The sequence below is a fragment of the Arachis stenosperma genome, chromosome 3 (assembly GCF_014773155.1).
Source record: "Arachis stenosperma cultivar V10309 chromosome 3, arast.V10309.gnm1.PFL2, whole genome shotgun sequence".
NCBI classification, from domain to species: Eukaryota; Viridiplantae; Streptophyta; class Magnoliopsida; order Fabales; family Fabaceae; genus Arachis; species Arachis stenosperma.
In genome coordinates, this window is record NC_080379.1 from 25,017,201 (window position 1) to 25,036,096 (window position 18,896).

The 18,896-nt window shown below is 32.2% G+C and overlaps 3 protein-coding genes across 14 annotated transcripts; all 3 read right to left on the reverse strand.

Annotated features, from left to right (window-relative positions):
• Positions 1-305: 305 nt before the first annotated feature.
• LOC130970480 (probable amino acid permease 7) lies at positions 306-5,767 on the reverse strand. Its single transcript, XM_057896577.1, has 6 exons — positions 5,449-5,767; positions 5,165-5,303; positions 4,870-5,084; positions 4,647-4,780; positions 4,346-4,573; positions 306-644 (listed from the first exon to the last, which is right to left on the reverse strand). Exons 1-6 carry the CDS (start codon positions 5,525-5,527, stop codon positions 495-497), a joined length of 945 nt encoding a protein of 314 aa, XP_057752560.1. The 5' UTR covers positions 5,528-5,767; the 3' UTR covers positions 306-494.
• Positions 5,768-6,331: 564 nt separating this feature from the next.
• On the reverse strand, positions 6,332-11,566 carry LOC130968509 (uncharacterized). Of its 11 annotated transcripts, none has more exons than XM_057893823.1 (8): positions 11,307-11,566; positions 11,166-11,206; positions 10,890-10,930; positions 9,450-9,722; positions 8,059-9,012; positions 7,791-7,978; positions 7,061-7,218; positions 6,332-6,713 (listed from the first exon to the last, which is right to left on the reverse strand). In XM_057893823.1, the coding sequence occupies exons 6-8, from the start codon at positions 7,960-7,962 to the stop codon at positions 6,606-6,608; spliced, it is 438 nt and encodes a 145-aa protein (XP_057749806.1). In that variant the 5' UTR covers positions 7,963-7,978; positions 8,059-9,012; positions 9,450-9,722; positions 10,890-10,930; positions 11,166-11,206; positions 11,307-11,566; the 3' UTR covers positions 6,332-6,605. The 11 variants fall into 11 exon arrangements, with proteins under 11 accessions (XP_057749806.1, XP_057749801.1, XP_057749805.1 ...); XM_057893818.1 differs by having other exon boundaries at positions 9,450-9,763; XM_057893822.1 differs by having other exon boundaries at positions 8,059-8,123; positions 9,450-9,872.
• A 2,095-nt stretch (positions 11,567-13,661) lies between these two features.
• On the reverse strand, positions 13,662-16,464 carry LOC130969903 (probable amino acid permease 7). 2 transcript variants are annotated; one of them, XM_057895814.1, is made up of 7 exons: positions 16,031-16,464; positions 15,664-15,896; positions 15,453-15,546; positions 15,151-15,365; positions 14,949-15,052; positions 14,640-14,867; positions 13,662-14,138 (listed from the first exon to the last, which is right to left on the reverse strand). In XM_057895814.1, exons 2-7 carry the CDS (start codon positions 15,686-15,688, stop codon positions 13,743-13,745), a joined length of 1,062 nt encoding a protein of 353 aa, XP_057751797.1. In that variant the 5' UTR covers positions 15,689-15,896; positions 16,031-16,464; the 3' UTR covers positions 13,662-13,742. The 2 variants fall into 2 exon arrangements, with proteins under 2 accessions (XP_057751797.1, XP_057751796.1); XM_057895813.1 differs by having other exon boundaries at positions 14,949-15,082; positions 16,031-16,462.
• Between the last annotated feature and the right edge of the window lie 2,432 nt (positions 16,465-18,896).

An 18,896-nucleotide genomic window follows, 5' to 3' on the forward strand; every position in this document is an offset into this window, starting at 1 on the left:
GTAATAGGTGTTGAGTTTCAATAATTTTTGTTAGGATAAATATTTTAGTAGTTGAGAGTCTTTTTTAAGATTAAAATTATTTATTTTGATTTCAAATATATAAGTATTATATAAATTTAAAATAGTATTAAAAAATGTCCAATATTATTTTTTTTTGTAATGAACATATAATAAAATTTGTGTAGAACATATCCAAATAATACATGAAAGTGAATAGTGACTAATTTTTCAGAACTTCTTGACTTATTTTCGGCTTAATTTTTGAGTTACTATTCCCTGAATGAAACCAATGAGAGTAAACATACCAAAAACAAAGCCTAAAATGCTTAAACTCCGAAGCATGATCCACTTAGCACTCTATGCTTCAGTATTAGACAGACCTAAGTATATTTCTACTAGAAAATATATAGTTAATGGCCAAAAGATTAAGCTTCCTAGTACTCCCAAAATCTGGTTGAAGTAAGGGAACATCAATGCAATCACCGTGGTTGATGTCAGGTTTGGAAAGAAAGCCTCAGAAAATTTAGTTCAAAATTCGGTAAAAATGACGATTTCAAGAAATATGAGTGATTTACAAATTCACTATTTAGATATTGAAAGTGGAACCAATTCTCAACAACGGCAAAAAATGGCTGACTATACACCTGCATCAAAAAAGTGAAAGAGATACTTATTTTAAAACAGAGAGAATATCATAGCAGATATGATAAATTATACAATTATGGTGGATTCTATGGTGTAGAAAGGAAATTGTTTCTATATGTGTAGAAAGATAGGTGTCAATGCATTAATAGTTTATGTTGATGGCTCTTGGATAGAGAAGAATTAATTAGAGTACACAATTGTTGATTAATTGGACCCACAAAAAAAAAAAGAGAGTGTGTGACATTATATCTGTGTCATAGAGACAACTTATTAGGTTTTTTTATTTTAATAAATTAAATAAATATTTTATTTATTAAAATAAATAATTTAAAAAATTATTATCATGTAGAGTTGTAGACGATATATATGTATTTATAAATATAAAAATATATTTTATAAAAATAATAAAAATATTAATAATTTAAATTAGACCAAACTCTTAAAAATAGAACATTTCAATTAATATGGAAGGTGGACGATCTTAACCGTACTACTTCCATCCACCGGCGTTTTTTATTAGAATTTACACTAAATCAATTCAAATAATAACAAGGCGGGATTCGAATCCCCAACACTTGCTTAAGCAAACTAGTGAGCTAATCACTAGACCAAGTTCATTAATTAGTTAGTTAAAACCACCTATTTCTTCTATTATTTTGAAACTGTCCATCTTTTTTATTATTTGAAACTGCTTATCTTTCTTATTATTTGAAATATTCTATTTTTAAGAGTTTGATTTAATTTAAATTATTAATATTTTTTATTATTTTCAAAAAATATATTTTTATATTTACAAATACACATATCTCGTTTACAGTAAGGAGATATATAAAAATTGAAAAAATACACATATCTCGATACGGATAAAATTATCTCGTTTACAGTATAAACAAGATAAGAGATGCTGATGTATTTTTTTAATAATTTTTAAAATTATTTATTTCAGAAAATAAAATATTTATTTAATTTATTAAAATAAAAAATTCCCACGTATTATTTGATTTATTGTTAATAAATATGTATATCACTAATCAAATTAGAATTAAGTCCATTAGATGAAAAAAATTTTGAAAAAAAAATATTTTTTTAATATTAACCAAAATATTTTTCATAGAATTTAAAAAAGAAAAAGATTTGGAGACTAACTTACTTTCACCCTTAAAATTATTACTATTAAAAACGAAAGAATGTATAATTTAAGTAATAGGTAATTACTATTCATTTACTGTGGTTAACAAATTTAATTTGTTTTTATAATTATATGTCCTAAATATATTACTAATTATTTTTATATTTTTAATATTTTACATGTTTTAATTTATAAATTGAATTGATAATTTACTATAATTAAAGGTATCCCATTTTTTTAGAAGAAAATATTTAATTTTAAACAAAAGACTAAATTAGAACGATATAAAATGTTTTAGACAAAAATAAAATATTTTTCAATTGTAATTGAATGAATCGAAAACATTAAGGACATTAAGGACATTAAGGACAAAAGTATATTTTACCCTATTATTAAATATTTGAAAATAAATAACAATTTACAATTGAAAAAATATTGTTTTGGTCCATAATATTTGAACTAAGTTCTAAAACATTTTGTATCGTTCTAATTTAGTCTTTTGTTCAAAGTTAAATATTTTTTTCTAAAAAATGGGATACCTTTAATAATAGTAAAATATCAATTTAATTTATAAATTAAAACATGTAAAATATTAAAAATATAAAAATAATTAATAATATATTTAGGACATATAATTATAAAAACAAATTAAATTTGTTAACCACAGTAAATGAATAGTAATTACCTATTACTTAAATTATACATTCTTTCGTTTTTAATAGTAATAATTTTAAGAGTGAAAGTAAGTTAGTCTCTAAATCTTTTTCTTTTTTAAATTCTATGAAAAATATTTTGGTTAATATTAAAAAAATATTTTTTTTTCAAAATTTTTTTCATCTAATGGACTTAATTCTAATTTGATTAGTGATATACATATTTATTAACAATAAATCAAATAATATGTGGGAATTTTTTATTTTAATAAATTAAATAAATATTTTATTTTCTGAAATAAATAATTTTAAAAATTATTAGAAAAATACATCAGCATCTCTTATCTTATTTATACTGCAAACGAGATAATTTTATCCGTATCGAGATATGTGTATTTTTTCAATTTTCATATATCTCCTTACTGAGATATGTGTATTTGTAAATATAAAAATATAATTTTTGAAAATAATAAAAAATATTAATAATTTAAATTAAATCAAACTCTTAAAAATATAATATTTCAAATAATAAGAAAGATAAGCAGTTTCAAATAATAGAAAAGATGAGCAGTTTTAAAATAATAGAAGAAATAGACGGTTTTAACTAACTAATTAATGAACTTGGTCTAGTGGTTAGCTCCCTAGTTTGCTTAACCAAGTGTTGGAGATTCGAATCCCGCCTTGTTATTATTTGAATTGATTTAGTGTAAATTCTAATAAAAAATGCCGGTGGATAGAAGTAGTACGGTTAAGATCGTCCACCTTCCATATTAATTGAAATGTTCTATTTTTAAGAGTTTGGTCTAATTTAAATTGTTAATATTTTTATTATTTTTATAAAATATATTTTTATATTTATAAATACATATATATCGTCTACATGGTAATAATTTTTTAAATTATTTATTTTAATAAATAAAATATTTGTTTAATTTATTAAAATAAAAAATCCTAATAAGTTGTCTCTATGACACAGATATAATGTCACACACTCTCTTTTTTTTTGTGGGTCTAATGAATCAACAATTGTGTACTCTAATTAATTATTTCCCATCCAAGAGCCATCAACATAAACTACTAATTTGACACCTATCTTTCTACACATGCAAAAACAATTTCCTTTCTACACCATAGAATCCACCTTATTTTATTATAGTTTACTCCAATAATGAAATTAGAGAACCACATAAAAAATTTAGAATAATGCTATATAAGGATTCAAACTGAATAAAAAGATATATTGAAATTGAAATAGAAACAAAAAAGATAGGTTGAAATTGAATACAAAGAGAATCAGTCTACTTTCTACCCAATTTTTTGACGCAACAACAAAAGGGACTCTTCAACCTAACTTGTCAACCCCATAGTTTGGAAATTGAATTGAAGGGACTCTTCAACTTTCTATCCAATTTCCCGACGCAACAAGAGAGGAACTCCTCAATCTCAATTGTCCACACCATAGTTTCATCATGAAACCAAAAAAGGGTTTTCAAACCTCTAAATCATTCTATACAACGACTACCCTAGTTTATAAGGTATTTATAACTTCTTATTAGGTTAAAATATAGAAAATTCTAAGCTTATAAATATAAGGTCTAATCTAGTAATTAAATATACAAATCAAAATACATCAAATTAAATTAAAATATTCTAAAAATGTAAACTAATATCTTTTAAATAATACTTGAACTCTTCATATCTCGAACATTTGAAACATGTATCTTTTATCCAAGTTTTTTTGTTAATTAAGTTTAACCAAGTTGGTCTAACATAACAAAAAAATAATTATGACTAACATTATTCTAAGTCTTATTGTTTAATTTAGTTGAATTTGGTTCATAAAAAGACTTATATCTGTAGTATTACTCTAAAATTTAAAGTTTGATATATATACTAAGACTATGTTGTATTTGTGTACCTGATATGCACCAACAAGGTGAACCACAATACAAACATTGGCAAAGTTAACAAGCCAATAATACTTGGAGGATCCAAAACCTGTTAAGAGGTTTCCTGGTGTATCATTACCAAAAGCTGCATATCCAGCTCCTCCACAACCAAAGTAGAAGAACGTTGTGATCGCCACCGATATCACGGAGGCCTTCTTCATAGTTTGGTTTTCCGGTGGAGGTGACTTCAGAGTATCCTTCAACAATCAAAGCAACTTATATTAGAATCTATAGTAGTTAAGTTCTGGTATGATCACAGAACAGATATACCTGAATTTCCAAGAGAATTGTTGAGAATGGATAGGAATATGATATGTCACCAAGTGCTTGAGCAACAAGCCATAACTTTTCAGTTCTACTCCTGCTTCTGATTCCTTCAATGCTACCTTCAACATAACCTTTTTCTGCATCAAATTGTAGAGTAAGAAAGTTAAATGCTTGTTGAATTGTAGCTCGCAACCGCACGAATCAAGCAACTGTCTAAAGAGCATACCTTTGATTTGCAGAATGGAAAGGGCCATTCCTATGAAAGAATAAGCAAATGACATGATTGCAGCAACAACCGAAAGCCATTCAATGTTATGGAAGTTTGGTATCTGTGAAAGTACAACTTGTATAGCCCCAAAAATCAGCATATAATATGCATCTACAAACTCACATGCTACTTCTTCTTCATTGGTATGGTAACAAATTGAAACCAAGATTGTTCTGTAGTCACAAACTAAACTAATATCAGCAATCATGCATATAACAAGGGAGTACTAGTCTATAAGTCTAAGATGATGCACCTTATGCTGATAGCTGATGTAATAACATAAGCAATTCCAAAATCATATAAGCTTATATTCACAATGCTCCATGCCAGAGACAGCACTCCTGATCCTATCACTCCTGTCACTATATGCGCCACCGCCGTCCACGCCGTCCCTATTCATCATTCATTCGTTCATTCATTCTTCTACGTTTCGACCGCAATATTGTTGCTGCAGTGCCAACTGTCTTGGCAATTGGCTCTACAGCAATTATTATTGCGGCTGTTGCATGTAGATTTGGAGATATGACAAAAACAAACCTGTTCTTTTGAGAGGGTGAGAGAGCAACAATGGTGTCTTGTCATCATTACTTGAAGCTGGTTCTGCTGCTAACCCCATGTGGTTTGATGCTTTTAAGGTTTGTTGAGATCAATCCTCAATAGAGATCAGAAGTTGTTGACTCTTTATATCCGCCTCTTCTCACAAAAGCATAATAACGAATCGCATTTAAGGTTTTCTACTTTTGTTGTTAGAGCCTTAGCAAACAGAGCATGAATTATTACTTCTTTTTTTATGAGGTTTCTTGTTGGTATTATTAATGTAACGTGAGAATGACATGATCAACATATAGATGGAAAACGTGCTATTTATTTAGAAAAATATCTGAGAACTATCAAAATTGATTGTTTTTTGTCATAAATTAACCATCGATGTTTAAAAGTATGTATTAAAAAGATGTTGTTAAATTATTAGACTAAAGTAATTGAATTAATGATTAAAAATTATAGCAAAAAACAATCGATTCTGATAACCCTTTAATATTTCTTATTTGTTTATTCATTTAATTTAATTTGTTTTTCAACGATGGCTGGATATTAGTTTATTCCTAACGTTTTAAGACTAGCATTTTTATCTTTTTAATATCGAGGATACTTATCAAGTACATAACCCATACAAATTTTTTCAGTAATTATAAAACTGAACGTGTAAGTCTATGAACCACTATTGGTTTGGCACAAGTACGAAATAGTATCACGTAATCTGCGTTGACTAATCAATCCAGAACTATTCAAAGTGTACTCAGCACACCGTGTTAATCGAAGCTTATGTAACCGAAAACTGCATACACTTCCCCTAAAGTAAACGAGTTTGTAAATTATTGCTGCCTATAGCACGCATTAATGTGCTCTAAGAACTAAGAAGTAAGAACATGCAAGTATTAATGCCTTGGATTGTTTAATAGTTCCTATAATATGTGAAAATATATGAGACATTCCCAATTCAAAACCTAGATAACTACCAATAACGATGTAACAGAGAATATAGATACTGCATACGTGCTTATCTTTCATGTTGAATAGCCTCAATAGTTTTCTGGTACATCTCAATGTAAACCACTTGTTGCAAAAACAAAGCTTCCAAACCAAGAATCCATCAAAAACAAAAGTCCTTCTCAATAATGTTCTATTGTGAATCATCAGAGAGCATTTATCATTCTCTTCATCTCAGCAGACCTCCTGGGATCCGGTTCGTCTATTGCTCTCTCTGTAAGTACTTGCTTGATGCGGCACATTGACTTCCGTACCTGATTTCACAAACAAACTTCTCAACAAAAAACACTTAAACTAATCACCTAGTGTTTCTTTCCCACTCCAATAACAGAGTTTAACAGTAAACATTAGGTTTCTCTCTAATCTGTATTCTGTCCTATGCAAGCATTTCTTACGAGAAAACCATTTAATTTTGATGTACTGTCAGGATAAAACCATTTTACACGGGCATCCAATCACATAACGTCATATTAGCAAAAATAATTACACAGTGCATGAAAATTAAACTCAAACCACAAAAGTATCACCATAACCATTGTTCTATGAAGTATCCACATATAATGTAAACAAGTAGAGAAATCATATATATGTATATGTATACCTTGGGGATGCGTTCTGGGTTAGGAAATCGTAGGTTCTGGGAATTGAGCATCTGGCGTTGAGTCATGAGCATGTTTTTCTCCTTCAACAACACATACCATAACTTATGAAGATCATCCCAAGACTTCAAACGCAATTCGGAGGCCTTCCAACCCCGACCTAACAACAGCAGATAAACCAAGTAACTAACCAACAAACCCATCACTAGAGCATAATTGGTACCTCTTTTATAGCTGCAAATAAGAAAACCACATTCATAACACACTAGCAACAAAAATGAACATCCAAACACAGTGAAATCATGTACTTTCGGTTAACATTTTCGAATTTTGTTATTATCATTGGTCATTTGATCTTAACTCAGTCTGCAACTGCAATTGCGCAGCAATATTGCTATGGTGGTGCATTCTGCAATGCAATCACAATAGCAATTACATCCCAAACCGAAAAAACACAATAATTGCTACAGCAACCACAATTTTAAATAATTATAGCAATTCACGAGTATTCTATATGCAAGTTTAGGTTTAGGCCAATTAGCACAATAATTAGTAGATATAAGCTTTGATTTGGATACAATTTAGTGAGTTAACTAACCACAAAAACAAGTGAAAGTTACCTATGGTGGGAATCAAATTCTATAGCTAGAACCAACTTGGAAAACAAACAAAAACCCTGTGTTATTTATAACAATGGAAATGAAGGAAGAGAAAGAAGCGCAAAGTGGATACCATATACAATAGGTTTATCACTTTCCATGTCCCTGTCAACCTCGAAGAACTCCTCAAGAGGGTTGCGGGGTTTGTCGCCGGCAGCAGTGGCGGTTCCGGCGGAGGAAGCATAGGTTCTGGATCTAGCAGCTGCGGCGAACAGTGTTCGCCCAAACGTTCTCGACAAATACATCACTGCCACGTGGCCTCTGCAACAATGATCGATTTGGTTGATTAATTAGTTCATTTCATTTCATGCTCATAATTGAAGAGAAGAGAAGAGATATACCCAAGGTTCAGAAAACCGGACCGGTCATCAAACCGCTCTAGTCACTGGTTTACTGGTTCACTGGTCTAACCGGTCCAACCGGTGGTTCAACCAGAAAAACCGTTTTAGAATAGAATAATAAATAAATTATAAATACACATCCTAAAATATAATTATAGTCTAATATAAATTTTAAAATATCTTCGAAATTTAAAACACTACATAAAATATCATCAACCAAATACATATGATCTTATCAAAATCCAAACTCAAAAGTTAAATAGTAATAAAAGCATATCTAAATATTAAAACCAGAAGAAGCAGATGCTTGGCTAAGAACTATATATACTGCAATGTTTCATAAGGCCTAAACATTAAAACCAAGGTAATAATAATAATGCTACAACTTTCAATTACAATATAAAAATTTATATAGACAGGATTCTCTCTATAGGTGACAAAAACATAACTAATCACTACTTTCCTCTTATGTCTTATGCACAGAAGTTGATAGAATACAAGAAAGAAAGAATAGGAACTTGAGATTTGAGAAGGCATATGGGATATAAGAAAAAAGAAGACAGAACAAATAAACCCTATGATCATTAAACTAAACAACCAAAAACCAAAAATAATTTGACAATTGCAGGAATAATACTTATGATAAACTGTGTATACTATAAACAAACATTAATAAATTGGTTGTCCTACACAGTTAATAGGAACTATTATTCTACTACCCTAGTTCCAAATGCTTCTCTTTTTAGATCCCCCAACAGTATAACAAAATTATCTTTGTGAGCTGTTCACATCCTTGTTGGGATTTAATTACAAAGGTGTGAAATATGGTGTCATTTGCAGCTGCGAGTTTTGAATCAATAACATTGATTTGTGCCTCTTGGAATGTTTGGATCACTCTTGAAACCGGATGAGAATCAAGAGGGCAACTCACCCTAACAATCACCTCATCCTGTGCTGCTTCAATATCCACATCAGCATTAACAAAACAGAATAACAAATTAAACAAGGTAACAAATTAACAGTTACAGAACAGCAAAAGTGCAAAACACTAAATTGAAGACCGAAGAAATTGAACAGAAATCGAAGTTCCCAGAATTGGCTGCTGATCCCAAATTTTCATTGCATTGGCAGCCATTCAACACAACACAATTCTGCCTAGTGCCTATAGCATTCAGCCATTCAACACAACACAAAAACATCAATTGGCTGGAAAACACCAAAACAGCCAGACACATTAGGCGTTCAAAAGCAGCAAAACACCAAAATTGCAAAGCAGCGAAACACCAAAACAATACAACATCAACATTAGGCGTTATGGAATCAGAACCATACATTCTAACATAGAAGATGAAAGTATGAAACAGAGAAGATGAAACAGAGGAGTCACTCACCTGGGTGCTGACGAAGCGAAGACCAGCGAAGACGAAGGGAGAGACCAGCGAAGACGAAGCGGCGGTGCTGAGGACCAGGCGACGGCGGTGGCGCTGACGACCCGAGGACCGCGGGGACGCTGGGAATGCTTCAGAAGGGGCTAGGCTTCACCGTTCACGTGTGGAGTGAGACTGAGATGAATGAATGGGGGAAGAGACCAGGCGACGGCGATGGCGCTGATGACCTGAAAACCCCGGCGACGGCGGTGGCGACTGGGCTGGGATTTGGGAATGCTTCAGAGGGCTAGGGTTAGTGAGAGTCTGAGATAGTGAGACTGCGATTTGGGAATGGGGGAAGAAGGGGGCATAGTTATCAGAACCGAACCGGCAATCAACCCGGTCATATGATTGGGTCACCAGGTCATTGGTTCAACCGGTGGGTCACTGATTCACCCGGTTGACCCGGTCATAATTTAAAAAAAAACAAATTATATAAATAAAATTAAAATCAAGTATTAAAACTTAAAATGCAAGTCTTTACAAACATAATAATAATCAAATATTAATTTTTAGACATAACTAATGATGCAAAAAGAGATAATAAACTAGTTTCTAGTACAAAATACTTTCACCATTTAAATAAACAAGAACAAGCAAAAGATAACACAATCGATAAATCAAGTCCAAGTGATCTTAAAATCGACATCTATATCTTCATAGGACAAATTTGGAGCTCAATCAACATTTTTCTCATTTTGATTTGCATCTATATCTTCCATAAGAAACACTGCATTATGCAGAACATCAGAAACAAAGAAAGAAGAGTTTGAAGAGAGAGCTACATGAAACTAGCAAACTAAATTAACTTCATCTTATTCTTCCATCAATGAATCAATTCTACATACCTCTTAGAGGGATGCAAGAGCTTCATTTATAAGAGTTGGAAAAGAGAGAAAGATTAGAGATCAGAATAACAAACCCTAACTAACTGTACCAAACTAATTTTGTTACTGACCAACTCTCTTATCTCTTATCCCTTAACATACACCAACAAAAGATTTAGCATTTTTTAAGCAACACAACAACAAGGTTCAGTAACAAATTCAACTCAACTCAGTTATCCAGCAACAAATTTTCCTTTCAGCAACAACCACATTTATGATATGTTCAGTATCAAATTCAACTTACAGCTGACAACAAATTCTACTTCTAGAATTCTAGCAACAAATTCAGCTATGATAACTACGATAACTTTCAGGCAGCAACAAAAACTTAAACCATGATAACTTTCAGGGAGCAACAAAAAAACTCCAATTCTCCAAATATGATTTACAGCAAATTAACATTAGCTAATCATAATTTCAGCAACAAACTCAACTTTCAACAATAAATTCAAGATGTACTAATAATTTAAAGCAATGAAATTGAAAGAGGAATAACAAGGCCAAAGCTGAAACTCACTTGGGCAGAGAGATGAAGCAAAACTTAACTAAGTGATTATTCTGCAAAACAGCACCAAATTCAAGGTTCAATAAACCCAGTAATGATTTTCGGAGATGAACAAACTTAAGCTAAGTGATTATTTTGGCATGTCAACAACAAATTCAAGGTTCATGATAATCAGTAACAAATTTCAGCAACACATTCAACTTTCAGCAACAAATTACTTTCAGCAACAAAATCAAAGTGCATTGATGCAGCACCAAAATTGAAGCAGAAAGACCAGGGGAAACTCACCAAATCGGGTTTCCCGAAGGAAGTTGACGGCGAAGGAGAAGCTGAACGCAGGATTCAACAACCACCAGATTCAACACCAACCAGATTCATCGAAATCAACATTAAACTAGAGAAAGAACAGGATCGAAAACTGGAGCTCACCTAGTTGAGAAGACGACGACCACCACCACCCGACGAAGCGAACGTAGGGTCACGGACTCACAGTGAGAGAACGAGAGCGTGACGAGGTGAGATACCCAGAGACTGAGAGTGACGAACTGACAACGAGGGGAGAGACGAGGTGAGGGTGAGGGGATTCCGGCGCCGTGCTCGAGAGAGTGACGAGGTGAGGGTGAGAGGCTGCCCGTTGCCGACGCCAAGTTGAGAGAGCAGAGACAGAGAGACGAGGGCACGAGGTTGCCTTTGGGAGTTAGGGTTCATTTCACTGAAAAAGAGGGGGCGGGGTGGGTCTGAAACGACGCCGTTTCAGGGAAAAAAAATTAATAAACATGACCCAGACCGGGTTGCATTAACCGGCCGGGTCACCGGGTTTGCGTTAAAACCGTCGGTCGAACCGGATTCGACTGAGTCTGTTGCACAAACAATTTAAAAAGTGGCTCGATCCGGTCAGATGACCGGGTGACCGGATTTTCGGTCGAACCGGCCGAATCGAGCCGGGTTTGATAACTATGAGGGGGTTCACGGGTGGTCACCGGGTCGGCGGGTTGGGTTCCGCTTTTTCAAACAATTAAAAACGGCGCCATTTTACTTTTTTAAAGGAACCGGCCGGTCACCGATCCAGCCCAACCGACCGATTTTCAGTTGGTTCACCGGTTTTTTCCCGATTTTCTCTCCAGTGATTAATATAGGAGGACCGAACCGCTTGTATTGCCGATTCGCAATTAAATCGGACGAACCGACCAGTTTGGTCCGGTTTTCAGAACCTTGAATATACCTTTTAAAAAATTGAAATATTTATGGTTTGGAATTTTGTTTCAGGTCGCCAGAGTGAGGTGGCTGCAGCCTGCGGGTGGCTTTTGTGAGTGAAGCTGCAACTCAGCTCGCGCAACGACAAACCTTTACAAGGCTTTTTTTGGGGCCTTCTTTTTGGGCCTCTGAAACTCTTAATAGGCTTTTTTGTTAGATCTTAATAGTTAAGTTAGAATCTCCTGTCCAAAAACCAGCTAGAAGCCCATCAAAGATATAGCCTCCCATAGTTAGTGTGTAATCTTTTTCTTGGGCCTAGGCCTGTTTACTACACCAAATATATATATATATGTGGTGTAGTCTATGGTGGCCACAAGTTTTGGTGGTTATGGTGGCTATACATTTTACAAAATAATATTTTTAACCATACAAAATGAAAAATTGAAGCACGTTTCAGTTCTATTAATAAATAATGACATGTTTATGAGTGTGTAAATAAAAGAAAAAAATTAGATCATTTATCATATTTTTTGACAAAAAAAATGATTTATCGTTTTCTCTCGTCGTCGGAAAAGGAGTCGCTACCAATGCCCAAAATTTAAAAAATAATAGTATCTAAAAATACTTACATTGCATTATTTTTTTTCTCACGTTAATAAATAATTATTTATATCTTTTATTTTTAATTAAAATAATCATTTTATTCCGCAATAAAAAATTTGAAGTCTAAAGTTACTGTTATTAATTAAATTTTAATATTAGTCAAGTGAAATTTAAAATTATTAATTACAAAAAAAAGTATAAGTAGACAATGAAAATATTAAATAATGTGAATAATAGATATATCGGATATTCAATTTATTAAGTGTGCAGATAATTATTCTAATATTAAAATTTAAGTTAGTAATTTAAAATATAGTATATTTTATTTGAATTGAACTAATTTTAAAGTCTGTTGTTTATGTTGTTTAAAAAAAATTATTAATTATTTAACATAACCCTTACAAAAAATATCATACCATGTGTCATTGTTAGATTGATAGATCAATGTATAGACATTTATAGCCACCACATTGAAAGCCACCATAGTCATATATATATATATATATATATATATATATATATATATATATATAGGTCACGACTATGGTTAAAAATATTATTCATATACTAAATATGCTTGATATAAAAACATAGTTATTACTTAATTGAATATTTATATTATTTTTAGTTAAAAAACAAAAAATTATTAATTATTAAAAATATTTATGTTAAAATAGTGTTTATTATAAAAAAAATGTATGTGTAAAAGAATTGTTCAATTTTTAAACAAATTTAAGTTCACTATCAATGTCCAAAATGGAGAGAAAATACTCAAAAGAGTAAAATATTCAAAAATACAATTATTTTATTGGTAGTTAAACGTCTCCCAAATACTTTATATACTATATATATAATATTATACGTATCCAAAATTTGTATACAAATTTCTCACATGTACTTTATTTCTTTTTCAGTAATTCTGTAGCATTACACTTGCTTGTATAAATAGCAAACAATATAATTTCATGTATGTTGAATTTACATGAAAGTTGAATATAATAATGCAATAATATATAAGCAAACAAACTAGACACATAAACACGCTAAACAAAGAACCTTTAATTAATTTCATGAGCTAAGTTTTGCAATAATTATTCCTTCAAGTGATCCAATAAGACCAAACACTGTGACAAGAAAGCAAACAAAACTAAATATTCTAAGAACAATCGATTTTCTTGACCAAGCTTCAATTTTCTTCTGCACAAAGTACATCTCAACTGGGAAATATATTGCCAATGGCCAAAAGCTTATGGCCCCTAACACTCCAAGAACTTGATTGAAGTAAAGGAATAATATTCCAAGTCCAGTTGTGGAAACAACATAGGTTGTTCTGAAACATATTCTGAATAGATTCACTTGAAATGCTGGTAGCTTCATTCTGTAGAATTTATTCACAAACTCACTGTTTGGGTATTTTCTTTGGCACCATCTATCAACAGCATTGTATATTGGTTGACAATAAATCTGATGAATAATAAATACCCCAAATTTATAAACATCACATATTTATAAGTATATAGAGATATTTAAAAACAATTAGCTAAAATAGAAGTATATATTAGGCTGCGTTTGGTAGGAAAACTGGACTGGAAACAGAGACTTAGAGATCGAGATTAAATTAGGTCTCAGTATTGTATTTGGTATAAAATATACCGACTGAGTTATATCTCAGTATTATATTTAGTTTAAGATAAATATTGAGATTGAGAGGATAGATTTGGAATTTGAAAAGTAAAATGATAATATTTTTTAGAAAAAATGTTATTAAAGTTCAGTCTCCGTCAAAAAATTCAGTTCCGTCCCCACTTACTAGAGTTACTCAAGAGACTAAAATTTTATGTCTCAGGATTGAAATTTTAGTTTCAATTTTCTGATCACCAAACACGATATTGAATTCCAGTTACCGAATCTCAATTCTAGTATCTAAAAACAAACGCTAGCTAAATGTATAATATTTGGTAGTACCTGATATCCTCCAATCAAATGAAGAACAATGCAAGCATTGGCAAAGTCAATGAACCAATAAGGCTCATAGAAACCAAAGCCAGTTAAGAGATTTCCTGGTGTTTGATCTCCAAAAGCTGCATATCCAAAGCATCCACAGCAGAGGTAGAAGAATGTTGTGATGAATATGGCAATCATGGAGGCCTTCTTCATGGTCTTGTTCTCTGATGGAGGAGCCTCTAGAGTGTCCTTTTCTCAACTCAAATACAAATACAAGTATTAGATCAACCAACATAAAACTTTGTGGAATCTTCATGAAATTAAGATTACCTGTATCTCAGGGAGTATGATTGAGTATGGATAGGCAAAAGCAATATCAGAAAGTGCTTGGAAGATTAACCACAATTTGTCAGCAGTACTTGAAGCTGCTACTCCTGTTATACTTCCCATAATTCTTCCATTTTCTACAACACAAACCATATAAAGTCTTATCATTCTAAACAAATATCATAACATATATATAGCTTTTTACCTATGACTGTTGTGATGCCAAGTCCAAGTCCTATAGTAGCATATGTGAAGGACATTAAGGCAGCAACAACTGAAACGCATGCCATGTTGTGAAGATCAGGTATGAATGACATCACAATCTGAACAACTCCAAATAGCATCATATACAATGTATCTCCATATTTACATGGAGCTTTATGCCCTTCTTTGTGGTAACAATTTGATTTCAGAATAGCCCTGCATTAATTTGTAACAAAAACTATATCAGCAACACAAAACAAAATAATAAGATGCTAATAATTAATCTAACACTAAAGTAAGTACCTTATACAGCTTGCTGTGGTAATAACATAAGCTATACAAGTCCCATGCAAGGTCAAATATTGAAGGAAGCCAACCAAGTATGTCCTTTTACTACCTAAACTAACACTAAACTGAGTTAGAAGGTATAATTATGATTATGGTATGATTATGATGATGGCATAGTTTAGTTGAGGCTAATTAGAGTGATTGATGTGTTAAAAGACTAATATACCAAGATAGACTCTAACAGCATCCATGTAAGAGTAGTTTCTTTTGCCAGAAACAGGATCTGGAGTTCTGTAACAATCTGAAAGGAGGAATGAAGAGATATAGGTGACAATTGCAAATAGAAGCAATGAAACTGGGCCTGCAATCCATCCTAATTGAGAAGTGCTCCATGCTAGAGATAGAACACCAGCACCAATCACAGCAGTGATGATATGAGCCACTGCACTTCTTAGAGTTCTTGGTATAGTAGAATTTGATGCAAACAAGGACAAATAAAAAAAAAATTCAGGATTTTTTCAAACTCAAGAACCTAAGTTAGAAAATTGGAATGGTTACAACATAATGGTCCTATGGAGGATCTTTTGTTTTACCAGTTCTTTTGGGATGGCCATCATCATCATAAGTTCCAGTACCACTTCTTGTTATTTGGAGAGAATCTTGCACTCCTATTTTTGCAATCCAAGAATTCAACTCAAAGATAGACCACTAAAGTCACTGCAATTTGAAGCCTCACGGGTAAGCCTATGATAGCTACGACGATAACGACAACAACAACAGAGTCTTATCCTACTAAGTCTAATTGACTACACGAATCAAACAACGTCGAATCAAAGAAAAATTAGGTGGCATGTACCACCTTTTTCTTCTTCTTTCTTTCTATTTTATAATTATTGGTTTGTTTTGAATTCTAATGTATATTTTGTTGCAACACTAAGTTACAGTTTTACTCATTTAAAACACACTTGAATGAACGTGTTGTTGCATGAGAATGAATCTAAAACATATGCATGTGTGTGCCTCTGTATTGTTGTCCTTGACATGTGTCATGTTGTGCTGGGTACATATTGGACTAATGTGATGTAAATCAGTGTGTGAAAATTAAAAAAGCTGTAACATACAAGGTTACAAGCTACTCTGACACACACAGAAAAAAAGAACAAACCCGTGTTAAAAATAATAATTAATTAGAAGTGTAGTGTGATTTTAAGTAATGAATTAAATAAGATATATATATATATATATATATATATATATATATATATAGGGGTGGGTGACTTATTAGTTGAAAAAATGGTTAGGTAATGCTCTATAGTCAACCTTCAATGGACGCGGTAGAATATTGAAATGAAACTCGGGCTGGAATGATATGATATGAATGATGCAAGTTGTGGTGATTTTTATCCAACAAATATACTCACTGTTTATTGGGAGGATGCTCCGTACACACGCGTAAAATATCTTTTTATAAAGATACTTATATGTAGTATTATTATTAGACATATTAATGAATTAGTTATTTTTAAATTTTTTAATAAATTAGATTAAACCGATTTTTTTATAACAATAACAATAAATCCATTGTTATTAGATCTAGTCGAACTGTTCAATTTACATAATCTACTGGAAGACTAAGCTAATTTTTGGACTGTGCTACTGACAAGCACTTTGAAGCAGCCTTACAGGTACTCAGATATCTCAAGAATGAGTCAGCATTGGGATTGATGTTCTCATCTCAAACAGATTTAGAGCCTACTAGTTTCTCGGACAGCGGGGCATATGACACTAGGAGATCTATATCGAGCTATTGTTTCTATTGTGTCATGGAAGGGTAAGAAGCAAGATACAGTGGCAGTGTCATCATGTGAAGCAGAATACAGAGCCCTTGCCATGGCTACGAGGAAAGCGCAGTGGATTATTTACATTCTAGAAGACTTGGAAGTGAAGCAAGACAAGTAAATATGGATTGCCATGTAGTGAGGGATAAATGGCAAGAACAAGTAATCAAGTTGTTGCCAATCACAACAACAAATCAAACAGCTGATGTGCTAACTAAGGCATTGGCTCCCACCTTTTTTCAGAAATGTTGCAGCAAACTCAGAATGGTGAATGTCTCTGGTTTGAGAGGAGATATGAATGTCTCTGGTTTGAGAGGAGGTGTTATCTGAACTAATTGGTCATGTATAACAGTAATTAGTTAGGAAATGCTGACGTGGACAAATGCTTTAGTGAGCAAGGTAGTTAGTTATTAGCAAGTGAGATAGTTAGTTATGCAGCTTAGTTTGAAAGTTATTATAAATAGCTTATGTTGTAACATTGGAGGTAATTTTTCGCAATCAAAAAAGAATGCAAGAGTGATGGAATTGTGGCAGTTGTACACACCCTCCTCTACTTCAAGCTTCGTGAGGTTCTTCCTTTCGATTTCCTTCGAATTCACCAACTTCAACAAGGTGTGCTGGCAACTAATTGTTTGGTTCGGTCGGGTGGTCTCACATTGATGACGAGTTGTGCAATTTATAATTAGAGAGGATAAAATTTAAAATAACTCTCAGTTCAATTTAATCCTCATTTTATAACTATTGATTCTAGATATAGTAATTAATTTGTTTCAATTTGCCACCCTAATATTAATGTTTTTCATTTTCTTCGATTAATTTGCTTCCCAAATATATCGTGTTTCAGGTTTGTGCATATGTGGTTTGATCTTCTACGTTGCTCTTCACAGGTTAACTAGTCTTAGAAACAGAATTCTTGTGTGAGATTCTTCATTAGAATTTAGAATCACTCATTTTTCATCCGCCATTCTTGTTGGTTCTCTTCAAGGTTCCGTTTAATATTTGCAATTGGTTGGTTAGTCACATCCTCCATCTTTCCCTCAAATTTTAGTTTTTCAACTAGTTTCTCCCAAATATTTTCAAACTAGTTTGAATTGTGTTTAGACTATATTAGTTGTTAGCAATTAGCATTTCACGTTGCGGAATTTAAAATATATATTTACAGAAAATAGTGGGTAATTAATATTTTATTTTTCTTTTATCTTATTTTACCTGCTTTAACTTTTGCCAACTACTACTTTATTAGTGGTGGGTTATCGGTAAAGTACAAAACATTGAGACAAACACTCCACAGAGATGCTAAATAATGTCACACAGAACTGCAAGACTTGTATGCTCAATTCATATTCTATATAAATCTAACCATATTCCTCAACATAAATATCAAATCAATTAACCTAATCAACAAATTAAACAAATGATGATAACACTAACATATTGTGGTGTGCGTAACCCCGGCCTCAATGAATTTGGGAAAGGGCTTTAAACACCACATTATCAATTTGAGGAGTTGTCTATACACAAAGCAATTACCACATCAAAAGTACTGCTTTGCAAATAAAAAGACTTCAACTCCCTTAAAAAAAATTCAATGCATCATAAGAGTTGATATAATAAAGGGACT